The sequence below is a fragment of the Onychomys torridus genome, chromosome 21, assembly GCF_903995425.1.
Source record: "Onychomys torridus chromosome 21, mOncTor1.1, whole genome shotgun sequence".
Lineage (NCBI taxonomy): Eukaryota > Metazoa > Chordata > Mammalia > Rodentia > Cricetidae > Onychomys > Onychomys torridus.
Window position 1 is genome coordinate 29,312,468 of NC_050463.1, and position 21,964 is coordinate 29,334,431.

General features: G+C 35.7%; 1 protein-coding gene across 3 annotated transcripts in view; it reads left to right on the plus strand.

The window, feature by feature from the left end:
• The window catches only part of Memo1 (mediator of cell motility 1), a 93,871-nt gene that overhangs the window by 69,534 nt on the left and 2,373 nt on the right, over window positions 1–21,964 (plus strand). For 2 of the 3 annotated variants that reach the window (XM_036170814.1, XM_036170816.1), the window contains 3 exons: window positions 1,635–1,777; window positions 10,433–10,509; window positions 21,070–21,174. In XM_036170814.1, coding sequence (XP_036026707.1) covers window positions 1,635–1,777; window positions 10,433–10,509; window positions 21,070–21,174 — 325 coding nt within the window. Of the gene's footprint in view, window positions 1–492; window positions 539–1,634; window positions 1,778–10,432; window positions 10,510–21,069; window positions 21,175–21,964 lie in introns of all 3 variants that reach the window. The other variant, XM_036170815.1, reaches the window with a different exon arrangement.

Consider the following 21,964-nt stretch of genomic DNA (forward strand, 5'->3'; position numbering starts at 1 on the left):
GAAGGTTTGGTGGGTCTGTGAAGAGTAGATTTGTTGTTTCTGTAGAGCAAGCCTTCTGTAGTTGACACTTTCTGACTGTATGCTTCACGTGACAACTTTGATCAAATAGCTTTTCTAGGTGTGACCCTTCTAAAGATGAGGGCAGTCATCTGAAGTGCCACCAGAGTGGCCCTTCAACCCGCCTCTCTGGCTCTGCCTTGCTGCTTATGATCTGCACAACAACTGCTTCCCTGCCATTTCTTAATTGTTTGCAATCTCTTTGATCTTCGTGTAGTTATTTTTGGAGGTAATTTTTGAGGTTAGAATAATTCATGGCAGTTACCAAAAATTTTTATTAGAAGCCAAAATTCTTTCAATTAATAATTAACCTGATTAAAGAAAAAGACCTTGTTTGCTCTGTGTAGTTACTTAGCAAACTAGTAAGAATCAGAGAATGAGATGTCCCATGGCAGCTCCCTCTGCCAGCTTCTTCTTTTTTTCCTTACACCATAGATGCAGATTCTGCCCAAGAAGCCCCTGCATTGCAGAGGGACTGGAGGTCTGTATGATCTGTTTATTTCGCAGTTGACAAGGGTAAGGGGGCTGTTATGGGGGAGGTGTTTGGGTGCCCTGAAGTAGTGGTATATAGCTTAGCCAACATTTATTTTGTGATTACTTAAACTTAGTGTTAAAAACAAAACAAACCCTTTTATGAAGTCTGTTTGTCCGGTGTCAGGTTATTAACATTAAAAATAGTTATTAAGATGCTGAATTTAAAAGTCCTATTTAAAACAAGTTTAGACAAACATAATTCATGCTTCTAAAACTCTTAGGATCATTGATACATAAATACTGAATATATATATGTGTATATATATATATATATATACATACACTATTAAAATTACGTTATAGTGAACAATTTAAAATATTTTGTAAAATGCAGTAAATTATAGTTACTTATCATAGTCACTTAAATCATAGTTATTAATCTGTTTTGTTTCTTTCCATAAATTTGTCAGTCAAAAGGAACTGGATATACCATAAATGATGTGGGTGGGTGGGTGTGTCTTTTGGGGGGTGTACTAGAAATGAATATATCCTTTTGTTATCTTGACGTCAATGAAATTTGAGTTGTATTGAGGCTGGCATGTATTTGACTGTTAGGGTTAGCAATCGATGAATCTCATAGGAGCCAAGTTCAAGTTCTGTAGGTCATGCTTTGCAGGTTTATAGAATAGGTGCCAGAAATGGTGTATATTTACAGAATCAATTTGAAGTAGATGATTTGTTGCTCTGAAAATGGCAGGACTGAGTAAGTGATTCTAGCCTTCATGAATAGTTGGGGATGGCCTGATGGACTTACTCTTGAACATATTTTATACCTGGCAGTACAATAGCTTTGTTTACTTAAAGCAGTGCACATTTTGGTAACTTAAATAGATACTTTTAGTATTTTGTACTTGTTTTTAAATCAGCTTCCTTCAAAATTTCTTTTGTTGATTTTTAGAATTCAACAATCAAATATGTCTGTTATCATTATCACTGTTAATAAATGTTCCACTTTTTAATGCCAACACAATTGGAAAAATATTCAACTTTAAACAGCTTAAATGACTTTTATTTTTATTTTTATTTTTTCTGTTTTCTTTAAGCCATAAAGATGAGTTTACCATTATTCCTGTACTGGTTGGAGCTCTGAGTGAGTCAAAAGAACAGGAATTCGGAAAACTCTTCAGTAAATATCTAGCGGATCCTAGTAATCTCTTTGTGGTCTCCTCTGATTTCTGCCACTGGGGTAAGTCCTAGATTTTAACATATGCTAGATGCTGTGTATTTGTGCTTAAAGGGTTCTTTCCAGTCCAAGCTCTGATTCTCAATTCTTTATCACTTTTTGCAAAGTTGTATTTGTAGCAGCCATGTTTAAAAATGAATTAAACAGCCTTTTGGTCATTTAAAAAGGATGAGCAGAGGATATAGGCACATTTCCAAAGGCGACTGGTACAGTTGGATTCACACTGTGAGGGCATCCTTGCTTTTGAATACTTCTGTTAGTGGGAGTTAAAAACTGTTAGCCCCATATTTGTGTACATATGTATAGTGTAGGGTCTTGGAGGTCAGGTTTGGTGGCTGGAGCAAATTCTTCACAATGTAGAAGAGTACTGTGTGCTATACTGGTCCTTCTCAGATTTCCTTTTTGTAATTAGCCTTTCTCTTTCCTTTTGGTGAATATTTTTTGTCTGCAATTTCAGTAAGTTTTTTGAGTTGCCCTCTAATATTAGAACATACAGGCTATTAGCACTGTGATCTTCAAGTGGATTTTATGATATTGTAAACTAAGAGGAATGATACTTTACAGTGAAGACTAGATTATAAAGAAGTGATACATTGTGGCTATCTATCTTCTTCTAGGAAACTGATTTTGCATTCTTTGACTGCTGTTTGCTTTCACTTGTGTCTCAGAATATTTCTTTAGTTCCATTCATTTTAGGACATCTCTTTGGCTCATTTCTTCACTGTTTTAAGTCATACCTAATAGGTTCTTTCTCTTCTGCTTTTATTATAAGGAAACATAAAACCATACTTTTAAAGATTAAAATACCAGAATGCCAGAATACATCCTCCGTGAGTTGTGTAGGGAGCCCTTTGCTTTCTCTTGTGAGAATTGAGTCAGCATTTACCTGCCTTGCTTGGGTTCTCTTGGCATTCTTCTCTGAGTAGACCTCTGAGGTTGTACTTTCCACTTGACTGTCTTCCGTGGTAGAGATAGTAGAGTATGTAAATTATTACTAGCACTGTTGACACTAGTTCTCCATGAGTGTGATTTTCCTCCTAGGGGAAGTTGGAGAATAGCAGGAAATCTTTTTAGATGTCATTATCACATCTGGGAAGTGATTTGAAGGATGATGAAGCTTCTGCTATCAAATGAGTAGGTTCAGGGAAGTTTCTAAATATTTTAGTGTACACAGATGAATCCCCTGCCTCTGTCCAATGAAGGTCCAAAGTATCTATAGTGCTGAGGTTAGAAACCCACTGTTAGTGTGTATGGTAGCTGAGCTTCCTTCTAAAGACTTTTCCTGGGTTCTTCAGTAACTCATTCAGCTGTTTAGTTTGCATTATTCTTTCTAGCAGAAATAATTTTTTATTTATGTCACTATATTTCTTAGATTCTAGGACCCACATAGAGGCTTAGAAGGGAATTCCTGTCTCAGGAATGAGAAGTTAGTCATAGTCATCTTGATGTAAGGAGTACTGTTAGGAAGAAGAGCTCCCTTTCTCAGTGTGTGAGTTTCTCTCAGGAACAAGACATGCTCATGTTTTGGGAAAAACATTTTGAAGCAAATGTTTTTTCCTTTTTTGTTTTTGAAGGCTCTTATGAATCACTTGATACTGTTCTCTTGATGCTCTCCGGATTGCTCTTTCTAGTAGGCAACATAGGCAACCGCAACGTAAACCTGCACCAATTGGGGAGTTTTGAAGCTTTTTTTTTTTTTTTAATGTATTTATTATATATACAGTGTTTTGCCTGCATGCACTCCTGTGTGCCAGAAGAGGGCCCCAGATCTCATTACAGATGGTTGTGAGCCACCATGTGGTTGCTGGGAATTGAACTCAGGACCTTTGGAGGAGTAGCCAGTACTCTTAACTGCTGAGCTATCTCTCCAGCCCAAATGTGGGTTTTTTTGTTGGTTTTATGAGAAGCTTTCACTGTGTTATCCAGGCCAGCCTCAAACTCACAGTCTTCCTGCATCTTTCTCCTGGGTGCTGGGATTGCAGGATTGAGGCGTCATGCCTGGGAATAGGTGTAATATTCCTGTTTTACATGTGTGTGAATCATCATCCTTTTTACCTCACTAATAAAGGATTATTATTATTATTATTATTATTATTATTATTATTATTATTTACTTTTACAAGACAGGGTTTCTCTGTGTAGCCCCAGCTGTCCTGGAACTCCCTTTGTAGACCAGGCTGGCTTCAAACTCAGAATCTGCCTGCCTCTGTCTCTGAGTGCTGGGATTAAAGACGTGTGTGTGCCACCAAGGCCTGGCTGTTGATTTTGTTATTGTTGTTTTGAAACAGGGCCTTGCCTTGTACCCCTGAATGGCTTGGAATTCACTATGTGGACCAAGCTGGCCACAAACTCAGAGATCCACCTGCCTCTGCCTCCTGAGTGCTGGGATTAAAGGAGTGTGCTACCACTGCCTGGTTAATAAAGAACTCTTAATGCAAACATAACTTACTCTACAGTTGAGAGAGAAAAATAAATTTTTTACAGCTAACCTAGATTTTTAGAAAGTTACAGGCTGTTTTTCCTCAGTTTCTAAAAAAGTTAATATTTAAGTTGTAATAGGATTTCCAGGTGATAATTGAAAAAAGAAAAACCCTCAAAATTTTCTGGTAAATGGCTAGCAGTAAAGACCATCCAGGCCTGTGTGTTTACATTCAGTGGTTAAGCGATGGAGCCTTCCCAGCGTTCCATAGGTAGCTGCACAATCATTACTGAGTGTCATTAAGTGCTCACTTGACTTACATAAGGCACTAACTAATTCCTTCTGGGTAATTTGAGCAGTAGTATGGCAGACAGTGTCAGGTGTGACGTGGATAATATTTGAAAATTGGCATCACAGGAAATAGTAATTGTCACATTGTAAAGCATAACACTTTCTGTTTTGCATGCTTATTAAGGTGAATCATTAGCCAACTATAAGTTATGCCATTTAAGGAATCAAATTCATGTTTTTCAAATTTATATTCCATGTCAACAGTTCAGCTATTTATAAAGGTTGATATTTTGTTTCTTTTTCCTTCTCCTTTTTCCCCCTCTTGTAGAATCTTGCCATCCCAGGCTGACCTTGAATTTGCATCCTTCTGCTTCAGCCTCCCTAAGTGGGTCACAGGCATGTACCACTGCACCATGCTTTTTTTTTTTCTACTTGTAAAGGTATGGGACATGTTGTTTTTAAACCATATAAAAGCAGTCATAATGAGTGAATTGTCAATATTTTCCCAGGAATGATTGAGTTCTTCAGTACATAGGCCGTAAACATTTCATTGCTTTAGACTCTTTATAATTCTAAGTAGCTGAAGTAATTTGAACTAAAATTACTGGTTTATGGTATTACTTGGTTACAGATAGATATACATAGTGGGCCTTTGTTTTTATTGAATTAGGCTACTGGTAGTGACTACCTTGTTCTTCCTAGTATTTGTTCTCTTTGTTTTGCTGTCCAGCTTTTGTGGAAATGGTGAAAAGTATGATCCTAAGAGATGCTTGGGAAGCTGACTGACAAACTGGAAGTGTAGTCTCCTCGCTTTCAGCCAGTGTCCCTTCATAAAAATGAATTCTTTCTATAAAAATAGGCATTCATCTTTAGAGAGACACCAGAGGGAAAAAAGTGGAGAGAATAGAATGTTTGGGATTCTTTGGGAATGAGGTAAGGCCTGGGGTGGAGGACAGGAACTGTGCTCTGTCACCCAGCTCGCTCTTTGTGTCCCCTCAGGGGAGTTCCCTAAAACAGAACTGCATTTCAGTCCCTGCTTTGAATCTTGTCATCATCTTAGACATAAGACAAATGTAGCAGCCCCAGAGTATGGAATAATAATAATAATCCTCTTTCACCTTACCTATTAGCTTTTGATTTTTTTAAATCTTAAATGTTTACCAAGTTCTATTAATACTTAATATACTTACCAAGTTCTACATCCTGGAGGATGATTCAGTGTAGGAGAAACTTGTCTGGACTTCTTTCAATGATCTAATTAGTAAATTTTTATTTTGTTTCCTAAGTTTCAATTCTGATATTCTCCATATATACTGTTATTATTTATTTATGTCCTTATAGAAATTTGTGTTTCCAAGTTTAGATTGATAGCTTTCATTAGCATAAATTTTAGTAAACTATTAACAAGTTTTTAAACAAAATTAGACCTAACAAATTGGAAGTGAAGTAATTATTAATTTGCCTTTATGGGGGTTTTACAAATCAGTTCCAATACATTCACTAAGTCAATGTTTATGACATTATTTTGTTAAAATATGAATATAGACTAGTGCAGTCTCTTTAGCAATTTAAAATTTGCTTAGATTATATCACTTCTTTTCTTTTCTCGAAGCTTGAGCTCCTTATTCAAAGTAACCTTACCCCAAGCATTTATAAAGTTTATACTATGTTCAGATTTCTTCTGTGCTGTTCATTAAGTGATTCATATACACTCCTTTTCCTGTTAAGTTTCTTATTGCAAGGATATCCCCACTTTCTAAAGTCTGAAGTTGGTTTGAGTATGTTATTTGATTCCTAAAATGTATCTTATCCAAGCCTGCACATTTGTCTTCTCAGGTCTTTGTACTTCTTCATCCCAGGTTTAGGGTTTTGGCCTGTTGCAGTGTTGGGATAAGACTGATACTTTGTTTTGCATTGTAACAGAATTCAGGATGAACAGATGATAGATGGCATCTAGTTGTTAGAAAGAATGATCTTATCTGATAGAACACAGATAGTATTTTCTTTGTGAAATACATTTTTTCTTTGACTGTGACTTCAGTTACAGGTGTTCCAGGGTTAGGACCTCCTTGTAGAAAGGCCTGCTAATCTACTGGATTTGTGGAAGGGTTCAAACATTTGAAAAATGGCTCACCATTAACAAAGTGCAGAGTAAATGTACACAGAACAGATTCTATTGGTCATATATCTGAAGGGTTTTCTACTGACTGATAACGTTGGGGGTTTTGTAGAGTAACATTATTAGGTAATTGCTTATTTCAGCAGGCTAGTGTGTAGCTTACTGTTGAGGTGTTTTAATTTGTTTCTTTTTGTTTTGAGATCCTTCAAGCATAGTGTTGGTTCTTGTGCCATCCATCGTTGTCTGTCCTCATTGGTTGATTGTTGTGTGTTAAACAGACATCCTTGGAGCTTCCTCTCCACACTCTGTGAATCCACTCATTAATCAATCACCAGTCACCTTTGGAGATGGGAAAATTACTTACCTGTATTTCTTTTTCTCAGAAAGCGTGCTCTGGAATGGATTCACAAATGAGCTACCCTCCTTCCCTCAAAGAGTAAGGTTTCTGCTTTACAGGATTTTTTTCCTTGGGTTATTTTTCCTCTCATCTTTTGAATTTGAAAAGAACTGAGGGAAGGCACCTGAAGAAACCACTGACATACTCACTAGGGAGTTCCAGAGCTTGTCCCGCCCCTAGGGTGGTGTCCATGGCTCTTAAAGCTAGAAAGCTCATACTTGAAGTTGAAACAGGGGCTCAAAGAATCCATTTTCCCAGTGTACCTTCTGAAAGGATAAGTTTCAGGTAAGTAATTTTCTCTACTATGTGATATGCTTTATTCATACTTAGAAAAGAGTGTACAATTCCCGTCCTCCAGTTACGGAGACAGCTGTTTGTGCATAGTCAGCTTCATGATTGCCCTCAAAGTCAGAAATATAACAACTTACAGAATAAAATATTTTCTCATGAGAATCATGCAATCAGAATGTATTTTAAATGAACAATTCAAAACTAAAGGTACATTTTTGATCAGTATATTATGCTAGTACTATCATTTCCTTTATTAATGAATGGAATGTTGAGAAATAAATTTAAATAAGAAGCATCTTGACTCAGTTTCCAAGCAGCATTTGACTTTCATATTTGTGTATGTGTGCACATGCATGTGTGCATGCATACATACATACATATCCAGGCTACAGTAAGATGAAATCAACTATTTACTTCAGATTAGATGCAGTGTCTCTGTATTGACTAGAATGGGTTGTTTAAATAATTTGAAAATACTTGTACAACTTAAAAATTATCATGAAAACATAAGCTGTTAATGAGTAAAATATTCAGTACCTGCATGTACTGAAAATTTAATTTCTTTATTGCTATGAGCTATTCATCTTTATCTTTTAACTTTTATACTACTAAATGTGAGTTGGTCACAAAAAATAACAGGTAGCAAAATACTAAACATTTGTTCCAATTGATTTCCTATGTATATTCACATTTGCATTAAATTACATGATGATTCCAATATTTTAAAGTATTTCAAACATCTGTGCCTTTCTTCAGAAATACTTTAAAGTTAGCTGGAAGGTCATCTGTATGGTATAACACCACATAAACACACTGTTAGACCCTTTTCTTGCTCTCCTGGCAAGGTTGTTATTTGAAAACAACTCCTCACTTGGAAGTGAGCAAGGACTTTTGATTAGCAAATAACTGTCATGAAAACCCAGGAATAGCAGCCTTTTATAGGAATAAGGTTTACAGATAGTAGCTAAAAGGAGCAGCTGTTTCCAGAAGCAGGGAAAAGAGAATACAGTTGTATAAGCCTGAAATAGTCCAGTTTAAAAAGAATCGAGACAGAGTACTTGATTTCTTCTAGAATGTTATTTTTAGAATAGTGTCAAGGAAGCAGAATTTCCTTGTTTAAGGTGTTCATTTAATTGTTTTGCAGGAGATGGGCAGTTTATCAAAAGAACTTTGAAATAGACATGAATATAGTACCAGTGAGTTGTGTCAGTAGGCTAGGCTGATTGAGATGTAGATTTGCCTTTATATAATCTTCTTACAACTACCTGGCAAGTATGGACAGTGGGGTCAATTGTACAGTCCTTATGGTCGGACAGTCCTCAAAACTGTGTGTAATACACCTTTTCTGAAGAAAAACCAGGTTAGAAAGAAAAACATGCTGCATTATTTAATTCAAAGGTGTTGAGGGCTAGCAAGATGAGCTTCTGAGCAGAAGTGCTTGCCTGTAAGCCTGAACTCTGAAGGTGATCTTTGGGACCCACAAGATAGATGGAGAGAGCTGACATTGCAGGCTATCCTGATATAACGACAAAGATGACGGCATGTGGCCAGACATGCATGGTATGAGATCTACTACAGTCTCTGAACTGGAAGGATTCATAGAGACAACAGTGATCACCTATCACTCAATGCCGCATGTGTGTGCACTTGGACATGCATGTACATTGAAATATACCATGTCTGGCCGCGTGCTGTCACCTTTGTCGTTAAATTCAGAGAACAGACTCTAGTTCACAGCCTGCTCAACTCTAGGATACCAGCTATAAGAGAACTTTAGTAATAGCTCTGTGGGAAGTTAATAGTTATTATATTGAGTGTCATTAGGAGATAAAATAGTTAAATAAGAAAATTAAGAAATGTGGTGCATTTTAGGAAAGTAAACGTGAAAAAAGAGATTAGCACCAACAGGTGGAATACTGACATACATGGTATGTTTTTTAAGAAGGTATCAAAGAGAGTTTTATAATTTTGCACTGATCATTATATGTATGATAGTGTTTTCAATAAGATGAACAGGAAACTTAAAAATATAAAATTCCAATGGAATCTGCTTTCTCAGTTGTGAGGCTAGAAGTTGGACTTTGTAGACATGATGAGTATATCTGACACCATTAGAAACACATTTTGGCAAAGCTTTAAACATTAGGAAAATATGGACTGAGAAATGGCTCAGTAGTTAAGAGTACTGGCTACTCTTCCAGAGGACCCAGGTTCAGTTCCCAGCACCCAGTTGATGGCTTATACCCAACTGTAACTCCAGTCACACCCTCTTCTGGCCTCTACAAGCACCAGGCATGTATGTGGTAAACAGATACGCATGCAAACACCCACATACATAACAACAATTAAAATTTAAAAAGGAAACATAAAAGTAAAGAAGAAGAGCATTGCTGAAAGCTACATTGGAGGTATTCTCAAATCTACCATAGTCAATCTGTAATTAGTTTTGGATATTACCACATAAGGAAGCAATGTATTTCCTGAATCTTTGTTTTCTTTTTCTTTCTTTTTAAAATAATTTCTTTGTAATCTCTGCTATTTGAAGAGCAGCTGAACATTGACTATTTTGTGCTTGTCCTCTGAGCCGGGATTTCATGTCAGTGTAGGACGGTTGGTTCATTCTTTTTGTGAGTTCTGTTCACGTAGCATAAGGCATGTGTATCAGTCCTTTTCCTTAAAGAATAATGGCCGTAAAAATCGCCCAAGCTTCAAGTATGGCTGACACATACATTGGCTTCTGTCAGAGGGCTCAGCAGTGATAAACTCACTGAGATAGGTTCTTGAAGTTTTCTTGAGTTGTAGTCTTGGGGTTTACCGTCAATTATAGGCTGAGAGAATGTTTAACAATGCTTCTAACTTTAAGCTCTTAGTATCCTTATTCTTGTATTGCTGGTGATTTAAAAGTTTCTGCAGTATGAAATAGTTTTTAATATCTTAAAATTCTGGTGATGTGTCATTTCTTTATTACTTTCCCAAATATGCCTCTTACCTTTATGTTGAGGGCTCTTGGGAACTGACTCTTGCAGAGGCTTAAGCTGTGCTTTGCCTTTTGTGAGAACTGAAATTATTTGGTAAGCGCTTGCTTTCTTTTTAGCTTCTAATTTTTCCCTATTTTATTTTGTACATGATATTTGTTTCAAGGTCAAAGGTTCCGTTACAGTTACTATGATGAATCCCAGGGGGAGATTTATAGATCCATTGAACATCTAGATAAAATGGTAAGTCTTTCAGGTGTGGGGTTTTAATGCTCTAAAAATCTTTTAATTCTAGATTAGTGATTTGAGATTGACTATGTTAAAATATACAATGGGCTAACAGTTCTTTCCCTTTCTTGAATTAAAAGTACAAACTGCAGTGTGTCCTTGAGTGGATAATTCCTCTAAGAACTTTCCTTTATCATACCTCTTTTTAATTAGTGAGAATATTTAAGAGCACTTAGATAGAGATTTTAAGTATATTTTTGGAGAAGTATTTGGTTTAAGGGGCAGCGGCATGTTAATGCTATCACTTCTGTTAAGCTGCAGTGGTAGGAGATGGTGGGATACGTAGCTATAATTCCTTGATGGCCATCTGAAGTAACTTGTTTTGAGTCTTTCTGAACTATGTTACTATTCTTTGAAATTTATTAAATAACTTAGTGTTTAATTTTTAGATATGGTTTCTTAATAGGCCAGATTTATTCATGTGATGCTGAAGATTTTATGAACTACTTGATAAAGTATATAACCTAAAATCATAAATGTCTAATTGAAACACCAGTTTTTCAGTTATCACCTTTTACCTTCTGGAAGTAATGACATTATAGCTCTTCCATTTTATATTTTTGTTTTGCTGTGTATTAAATTCAGGGCTTTGTACATAGAGGACAAGTGTTCTCCTGCTAAGCTGTGTTCCGAGTCTGATGACACAAGTTTATGATGACAGGTTTTAGTAATTTAGCATACTTAAATCTTGTCTGCTGTACTGTAGGAATTTTTACAACTACATCGTTTTAATGTTTTTAAGTTTTTAAAGTTCCAGAAATATTTAGTTAGGAATTAATACCATATTCCAGATTTTTCAAAAACTTCCTAAAGTGAATTTAACTTTAGTTAAATTAATAACTTAAAAATGTTGTAATTTTGAGTTTTGGTGTTTTTCTATAAAACCTCCTTTAAGTCTTGTTATGTATTGAATTGTATTTTCAATTCTCATTTCTCATATTCAGTTTGAACTTGAAATGTCTGTGGTCTTTAGCTTGTGTTTACTAAGGTATGTTGTTGGATTTTCTTTTACTCTAGCCCCATGTTGGAACACCAAAATGTTGTTGTTGGTTTGTTTTTTTTATTCCTGCTCTTTGGGCTGTTTATTCCTTTGTGGGTCCACTACCCAGCTCCCAAATAAATCACACATGGAGGCGTAGTCTTAATTATAAATGCCTGGCCTTAGCTTGGCTTGTTTTAAGCCAGCTTTTCTTAACTTACCCATCAACCTTTTGCCTCTGGGCTTTTGCCTTCTCTTACTTCTGTATATCTTACTTTCACTCTTACTGCATGGCTGGCTGTGTGGCTGGGTGGCTGGCCCCTTGTTTCTTCCTCTCCTTGTTCTCTTGCTCTTTCTTCTTTTCCTCTCAGATTTCTCCTATTTATTCTCTCTGCCTGCCAGCCATGCCTGTCCTTTCTTCTGCCTCTGTATTGGCCGTTCAGCTCTTTATTAGACCATCAGGTGTTTAGACAGGCACAGTAACACAGCTTCACAGAGTTAAACAAATGCAGCATAAAAGAATGCAACACATCTTTACATCACTAAACACATGCTCCACAGCACAAACAAATACAACACATCTTAAAATAATATTCTACAACAAAGGTAACTACAGAAAGTACCTTAAGAAGACTGAATTACTTTTTATAAGTACAAATAATTTGCCTTTCTCTCCTTTTGTCTTTTGTTATTTTTTATAGATATTTAGATTACTTTTTTTTTTTTTTTTTTTTTTTTTTTTGGCTACTGGGCTTTCCAGTATTGAATTTTATCTTGTTTTTCTAAATGTGAAATTAAAAAAAAAAATACAATTCTTACTTTTCTTAAAATATTGATAGTTATACAGTTATTCTGGAAATATCTATGGGGTATAAATCTCCCTACTACCTAAGTGCTTAGACTTTCAGTTTCCTTTCCCTGTTAAATTGTTCAAAGTGTAACCTGGGACCAGGACCTGAAAGGGATTTAGGGATGACAGGGTATGTGGAATGCATAAGCCTAAGGTAATTAATTACATATATATAATTTTTAAAATTACATATATGGCCTACATTATATTTTAATTGTACATTTCTGGTTTAGAGCACAAAGGTATGTCTGGATGGTGGTAAACATTAACATTTTTTTCTTTGGGGCTGGAGAGATGACTCAGCGGGTCCTGAGTTCAATTCCCAGCAACCACATGGTGGCTCACAACCATCTGTAATGGGATCTGAATCACTCTTCTGATGTGCATGAAGACAGGTCACTCATATACATAAAATAAATAAATATTTAAAAACATTAGTTTTCTTTAAAAATTATTTGAGAGGTAGGTCTAACTCTGTAGCTTTGTCTGGCTGGAAACGTACCATGTAACCCAGATTCACCTTGAACTCAGAGAATTCCTCTTGTTTTCTGGGATTCTAGGTATGAGTTACTGTACTTGGCTGGAGGTAAACATTTAAAACTCATTGTTGTGTGGAGGGCAGGTAGAAAGGAAGGTGGTCAGTGCCATTGTCCGGGGAGAATGGAGGGGAGGAAGGGGGGTAATTAGGTCAGAGTGGTGAGGATAGCCATTAAGAGCTGTGCTTAGGGGAACTAAGAATGAGTGATGAGAGGCTTTTAACGAGCAGGGGACAAGAATACCAAGTTACGAACTTTGTAAGAGTAGTTTCAGAAGAATTATTTAAGTTAGAAGCTAAATTGAAACAGAGGCGTGTCAAAATTGGCAAGAATGTTTTCTGTCAGTTTGACTGACACAAAGGAACAGTGAGCGTTATCTGGCTCGGATGAGCTGGTCCACAGAGCATAGTCAGAGGAGGACTCTGCCTTTCCCCTTTTCTTCCTACTCCATATACTCTCCTTGGATAGTAGTCATCCTTTATATAACAGTGATAAAAAGTGTCTTGGGTTGGGGATTTAGCTCAGTGGTAGAGCACTTGCCTAGCAAGCACAAGGCCCTGGGTTTGATCCTCAGCTCAAAACAAAACAAAACAAAAAAGAAGTGTGTCTCTACTCTTACTTAGCTTTGCATTCTAAATCAAGATGGAAGTTGAGACCATAATCCCCAGTAGCATTAAATCACTAAATCTTAGAGTTTTTGACTCTCAAAATATTGTCACTCATGCGATTTTCATTCCACACTTCTTCATTTCTTCTATTTGTTTAGGAATGACTGTCTCGGGGTTCGGGTTTGGTAGCTCAGTAGTAGAGCAACATGTTTAGCGTGCACAGGCTCTAGTATGTGCCTTTGCCCCACAAATATCTATAAGGAAGAAATGACCGTGTCTGTGTGAAATAGGAACTATTAGTGGTGTGCACGTGAAGATTTTCTTTTCCTTAGCATTGTCTTCACTTGTTGATTGAACTACTCAAAAATTAATTTTATAGGCCATCCGGACCTCAGATTTGCAGACCTCCTTGCCTTAGCCTGATAGACAGACATATGCCAGAACACCTCAACATCAGGCTCAAAAAGTGCTTTAGCACCAAACTCTGTGTGTGTGTGTGTGTGTGTGTGTGTGTGTGTGTGTGTGCGCTGTGTGTATGTCTAACAATTTGTATTTAATTTTATGAAACAGTATTTTTAGTAACAAAACCAATAAAAATATCTTGATCCAGGACTGTCCTCTCATACTCCTTATATACCAGGTACTAGCTTAGTATTTTCACTGGAATGTCATATAAACAATTTCCAAGCTCAACATGGCAACAGTTAACTTCTAATTGTCTCTTGACAAGAGTCTGTTTTTACAGACTTTTAAAGTCATTTGATGGTGGCTTATACTTTCTCAGCTGCTGTCGCCATTTTCAATCTCAAATAGCTGAAAATAAAGCCCAAACAGACCCCTCCACCCCCCGGAGGTTTCTCTCTGTAGTCCTGGCTGTCCTGAAACTTGCTCTGTAGACCAGGCTGGCCTCAAACTCACAGAGATCCCCCTGCCTCTGCCTTCTGAGTGCTTGGATTAAAGACATGTTCCACCACTGCTGGGCCCTCAACAGATTTGTGAAAACTCAAATCATATTGTGGTATTCTTCTGGCCCAAATCTATAATATTGTCCTATTTCAGTAAAATCCTTGTGTTTACATTGAAAAACCTAAAGGGATCAATGTGCTTTGCAAGCCTTCTCCCACGTAGTTCCCTCTGCCGTGGACAGACTGTTGGTTGATAGTGCCCCACGTGCCCAGCGTCTGTCTTCTCCTTTTGTACTTGTGTTTCACTTACATACCTCAAACAGGGTCAACTGTATAGCCTTGATTAGCCTTGAACTCACAAAGATCCACCTGCTTCTGCTTCTGATTTTTATTTCCCCAGCACTGGGATTAAAGGCATGCCCACCATGCCTGGCTTCTTGTCTAGCTCCTAACCCTCCCAGCAGGGTCTGCTGGCCCCTGGTTCAGTTTCTCATTCTTCACTGACCCACCCTTTTGGCGTTTGGTCCCTGACGACCTTAGTCTGCTTCCCTTTTAACTTGTAGGAACCCTGTTTTCTGTCAGCCAAGCACTGTAATTTTTCTCTAATGTATTCAACGGGCCTAGAATAGTGATTAGATCCTAAAATCTCAAGTGTTTTTAAAATGAATGAATATAATAATCTTAAAAACATGAACACAGTTATATGACAGTGAGATAAAAGGAAAGTAATTTATAATAAAAAAAGTGTTCTGAAACAGCTATGTTAGAAGACACAATGAAGTAGTAAGATCCATGTATATATATACACAGTATCAGTAAAAGAGCAGTAAACACAGACTCCTACGTGGCCATTGCCTTTGCTACTTAAATTACTATGTGGCATTGCTGGGTGACTTGATCCCCCCCTCCCAAAGGTGAATAATTCTTAGTAAATAAATAAAACTTTTAAATAAACTATAATAGTCCCTCACTTTAGATGATGATTTCATCCATGGGAAATTCATTTTTTATTAAAACCATGGAAAACTGTTTTCCTCTTGTTATACAAGGTCAAAATGATACAGGTAATTAAAAGTTCTACCTGAATTACATATCAAAAGTCTTATGGGTGGAAAACAGTTATTTGGGTATGGAATTTTCCTATATCAGCATCTTTAGAGCCTACCAAATCTCAAAATATATTGGTGTTGGGGACAACCAAAAATGTGTGCATCCTACTTGCTTATAGTCTTCCTATGAACAGTTGTGTCAGCTTGCCTGGCTTATTTCTATTTTTATTACTTATCCTATGTGTACTTACCATTTCTTGATTTTGTTTGGTGACTATCTCATCCATCTATCCATCCATCCATCCATCCATCCATCCATCCATCCATCCATCCATTATAATCTGTATCTCTGTATTGTAATTGACAGTAAAGTTGATGTGAAGTACAGAGTGTACTGATATAATTTACATGGTTTTGAAGTTCACTCTGTTGGTTGTACAGAAAGCAGATTCTACAAGATCATGTGTAGCAAACAGCAGGCCATTTGGCAGTGTTTAGGGGGAAACATGATAATTTAGAGATGATGGCAGTGGAGTTGGGAAGAAATGGATCAAATTAAGATATTTATAAGCAAGAGGCAATATTATATATATTTATTATATTATAATAACTATTATAATATAATAAAACCTTTGCTAACAGGCTCTTCACTAGTTGCAGCTCAGGGAGGTGTGAGTTTGGGAAGTCTTGTCATACTGATGATGGTAAGGCTGCAGCCAAGAAGAGATTGCCTGTGGTAGGAGGAAAGTTAAACAACCCTGTCATTACACCGAAGTCACCCATGGGACCTGAGAATAGAGCTGTCCATGCCCTCCCCTGCTGTAGCCTCAGAGTTTCAGCATCTTTCTCACTGTGACTATTGGTGAGTTTGTGTAAACTCCCTGGTCTGCTGACACAGATCATGGGCAGGCTTCTTAGAACTTTTCCTGTTTAGTTCTGGAAGGAACATTTTGTTAATTACATGACTGGCTGTATGTAAAGAACCAGTAAGCCCAGGCTGATTTCTAAGACCTCCCCAGATTTCCTTCCATTAGATGGCAGATTACCAAAACCTTACTTGAAACTTTTATTTAAAAAAGCATGGAATAGAACTTCAAAATAAGTTGGGTATTTGTTATATGTTAGTGTGTCTGAACTTAGTATTTGCAGTAATGTTTGATTTTTGTGGTGCACTTGTTGAAGTATATTTCTATGTAGAGTTTCAAAAAGGCTCATAAATGTGTCTTATCTTTATTACCATATTTGATTTATAAGCTAATTCTTAGAGTATATGAATAAAAAATAATGGTTAGCTCTCAATAAACTCAAGTGGCTTTTTGCATATAAAAATGTTAGTAATTTTGAGTATACTAATACCACAAGTGAAAAGTGTACACCTGATCTCATGTGACAGGTTACAGTTAAAGGTACACTAAAAAGAATTATGTAAAGTCACCAAGGCAATGAAATGGATAAAGCATATGTGAAGTATTATTGAATTTCGTTTTTGGACTTTGGTCTCATCCCCAAAATATTTTATTCACATACAAATACTCAAAAATCTTCCAGAAACAAATCCAAGACATTTCTGTTGTCAAGTATTGATTAAAGAGCTATCCATTTTTAAAATCATTAGGCTAAAAAACCTGTAAGAGTTTGAGTTATATCTGTGCAAAATTGTTGAGTTAATCAAATTTGGGTTTGATTTTTAATTGGAAAAATCTTAATATTGCTGTTAAAATGTTAGGAAGTGAGCTATTTTTAAGTTGCAAAAGAACATACCTGTTCTTTTTGAAAAGTATTCACTTTTGTTGAATGTATGGGAAACTAATTATGAAAACATAGAAAGAGAAATGTTTATAGGAAAATTATGTCTTATTAGTGTTATAGTTGGGAAAATAACTATGGTATAGAATATGTAGAATTTGAAAGTCTTATGATTTTATTGGCTTTCTTTTTTTGGTAAATAGTATTTTGTAACTTCAGTGTTTATACTGACAAACTCAATGTATTTTAAGACACTGATCATGTAAATTTTTGATTTCTTGAAATATTAGCCATATTTATATGTATTTTCCATATGTAGTATGTAGTATTTTTAGTATGCTAATTTTTGGGAGTATACCCTTTTACTATGCTAATTTAGGATGTTTCGTTACTGACATCAGCAAATTATTTGGCAGGGAGAATCTGAAAATGTCATCGCAGCCATTCAGTTTATTACTTTATTAATAACTTTGTTTAATTTGAATATCAGCTACTTTATTTTCTTCCTACTGTTTTGAAAGGAGAAATTGTTAGGATTTACTAAGTCATGCTTCTTTCTCTTGAATATATATCATGTCTACTTTATTAGGTTTGATAGCATTCTCTGTAAGGTAGCCACTTATTAATGCATTGACTCTTAACACTGCTACCTTAGGGTAAGAGTTGTTTTGTTTTTGGCATAGAATTATTTATACTGTTAAAATTTTTATCTTGATTTCTCTTTAGGAAACTCAGACATTTCCTTTTTCCTAACGTGTATCTATCTTCAAATGAATGGATTACAGTTCTGATACTTGATGATGTGCTCATTAATTATGTGGTCATTATTAAAAAGGCTTGCTTCTTCTTATTTATAAACGTCTGTAAAATATATGTTAGTCTTTTTGTTTGCTATTTTAATAAGTTTTACTTCTGTGTTGTAACAATAGCTATTTTGTTTAATGCAGATTATTTATTTATTTATTATTTATTTTCATTCATTCATTCATTCATTCATTCATTCATGTATTCATTTATTTATTTATCTACCACAAGTGGGAAGGTAGTTATCCAAGTTCTGAATTTGCAGCTCTTTGGATATCACCCGTTCAGTTTCAGATTGACTCTTGGGACGTGACATCACAGGTTTTTCTCCATTGCTTAGAAAGTCATCAGAATGATAATTCAATACATGTTAAATATAGGAACTTGGCATGTATTCTGCAGAAATCTAGCTAAAACTGCTAAATTAGGAAGTATTTCCATACTCAAGGATAGATAGATAGATAGGCTTTGGTGTTTCCAGTATTTCTTTCTAACTTGAAGCTGAAATAAGTGTTGAATCATTTCATTGCATATGAGGTTTATGTAAATAATCAAGTTTTTAAGTTTACAGGGCCCTAGGGAGCTTTAGACTCACTAATCATGTCTTCTAGGGTTTTTGAGAATAGTTAAGTTACCTAGGCATATTTGGGAAGCATTTTGTTTTTCATCATCTTAGATTTTGGATCATAGCATTGAATTAGCATTTTTTGTCTCTTTTGAATTTTAGTACCAGTAATTTTACACTTATCATCAAGTATATGTGACATGTTTGTCATTATTATGTCAGTGGATGTCCCATTTTATAATCTTATCCTCATGCTTTTATTTATGTATTTCATAACTTTTCTGTGTTGGAGAGCTTCACTCTTGAGAAAAGCTCCTATTCCCTCTATCTTCTCTTTATAAAGACATGCCATTAAATCATCATATTTGTCAGAGGGTTTAATGGGATGGGAATTAGTTTCTATCTAGTAGGCACTTAATACACTTAAAGAATTAAAATTTTAACACACTTTATCTCTTGACTTCCACTTTTTCATGTTATGTTTTCCAGTTAATCTTTATGATTGAGCCAAGATTGAGTTTAATCTTTATTTTGAGCACCTTTTTAGTAGTGTCTTCTCTACATCTGTAGTATTTTATCTCTTCATTAAGGGATTCTTGGCCAGTTACTTAGAATTCAATGCTTTAAATGTAATTCATTTTCTTCTCTTAGAGTTCGTATCAGTATATAAGTATGATGCTTGTTCCAAATGTGCTTGGAGATTTTATTACTAAAGTGTATGTTGGAGCTTTTCATCCTGGAGTTTATTAAAGTAGATTCTGTTTATGGCTAGCTGTCCTAGCCTTTGTTCAGGAGCACTAAACTTCTCATGATGTGTACACCAGTTGTAGTTACATCAATGTTTGATGAATCATTAGTGTAATTCTTTTTATACTATGATAAAGCCAATGATTATTGAGACAGAGCCTAGGATTAGGTACTTTTTATGCCCATTCTCATGCATAGGAAAGTTATATCTTGACTATCCATATTTCTGGAAGAGAGTTATAATTCCATCTTAGTATTACTACTTACTGGTTTAGAATTACACTGTTTCTTTGCATCCTATTGTATATATTAAGTTTAGCTTTTAATATTTCTTTAAGCTTGTACCAAAAATTGTTGCTGCCCTGAAAAAGTCCCCTGCTTGTCAGGAGAAAACCAATATAGCATTAAAAATTAGTTACAGATTGGCTAATTAATATATAAGCAAAGTGATTCTGTACTTGTATTCTTAAGTCTTATTCTAGGTTGGATAATGATTATGGAAGATGTAGGTATTTTGAAACTTGTGTAGTTGAGGTTTTGAAGTTTCCACTGCAAAGCTTTATGTCATGTATTAACAGCTGCCATTTTCCAGATGACTTCATTTAGAGTCGTTTGCCCTGTGCTTTTAAACCATTAAGACATGAATAGACTTTGGCAATCACATAGAATTTGTCAGTTAAGACCACTTACATTTCTCTCAGACATTAATCTAGTGTATTAAAAGCAAATATATACACACAAATATATAAATGGAGTTGATATGAATAAAATAATATATTGTTGACTGTGCAAATTAGTTAGATTTGGTGATTTACTTGCCTGCTTCAGTGAACAGAGCTGCTCTGTTTTAGTGGATTAAACACGTTCTATGACTGGTGAAATGAGTCAGCAGGTAGAGGTGCTCGCCCCAGCCCGCCCCCGACGTTCAGTCCCCAGAGCCTTACGCTGGAAGGGGAGAACTGACTCCCACGACTTGTCCCCGATTTCTACCTCATGCCGTGGCAAGTGAATGGCTGCAGTGTCTTATCTGTGCATGTGTGCACACACACAAATAAATATCAAACAATTAAAATATATTAATGCTTTTGGGGACTGCAAAATTTAGAATAAGCAAGTGTTCAGTTCGTGGTGGTTTGTTTAGCAGTACTCTAAAATTACTTAATTATGATCTTCAAAGACACTGGTTTAAAATAGTGGAAAGCTTTCCTTTTTAGAACTGGCTTATAACAACCTGTCTGTCATTCAACTCATCGTCAGCCTTAGGAACGGTGAAATAAACTATGTTAAGTATTTTCTTAGATGGTATTTTATCAGATACCTACATAACCTCTGACTGTTGAAAATGTTACATAGCTATAAATCAAGCTTAGAGCTTTAAACAGCTTTAAATCAAATTTAGTTCCAATTTTTTTTGTGTGTGTAAAAATTTCACAGATTTGCTTTTGTAACTATCCTTTATGTAGGGAAAATATAATATTGTGAAATGTGTTGTGAGGTAAATGTCAACTGGTAAAGGTGATTTGCAAGTATCCAAACTTAGAAAAAAACCTGGAATTTCTTTTGCCAGTGGTTAACTATTATGACATTACATTTTATGAATGAGTTTGATATTTTCCAAGGATCGTTTAATGTATTTTGTCTGTTTTTAATTGAGAAATTTATAAGTAAATTTAAAATGTAATTAAATAATAAATTTTGTCTTTTTTCTTTTCTTTTTTTTTTTTAGGGTATGAGTATTATAGAACAATTAGATCCTGTATCTTTTAGCAATTATTTGAAGAAATATCATAATACTATATGTGGAAGACATCCCATTGGGGTGTTATTAAATGTGAGTATCCTTAGGAAGCCTTGACCTTTAACATTTGTTGCTGTCTTATTTCAGAATATCTCACAGGTTACATTTCAGTACACTGATAACATCATTGGCTTTGTGTACATAGCATCAGTTTCTTCCTGGTAACTTTGAACATAATTATCGGTTTATATATTATTTTGTTTATTTGAATAAATTTATCACTGGGATACAGGTCAATAATTTCTGTTAACATGGAGTTATTTAGAAGATTGCCATATTTTCTCTTGACTCAGTCAGCGCTGATAGGCTTTTCTTTCTCAGAAGACTGATTTTTGGGTTTGTGTGTCTGTGCAGACATGTGGGTGCAAGCAAAGATAGATTGTGTGTCTTTTTCTCTTAAACAATAATGATAAAACCGAACTTTATTTAAAAAGTGCAAGAGAAGCCAGGCACTGGGGAGGCAGGGGCAGGTGGATGGATCTTTGAGTTTGAGGCCAGCCTGGTCTATGTAGTGAGTTCTAGGACAGCCAGAGCTACATAGTTGATACCTGGTTTCAAAACAAACAAGCAAACAAAAAAAGAATTTCAAGAAAGAAGTTTTGGTTTAGTTGGATTTTAGAACGCTAAATTACATTTGTTTACCTCCTAAAAATTAAAAACGAATTTTCTTAAGAAAATGTGACACTCTTTAAGGAGAAGGAGAAACTCTTCTGAGGAGTCTGCAGTGGGCTCATTGGATTGGTTGGCAAGGCATAGAAAAGGACGAGCCATCGGGTGAAACAGGGAGCTTGATGGCCTGTGATGGGACAGTTGCAGGCGATGG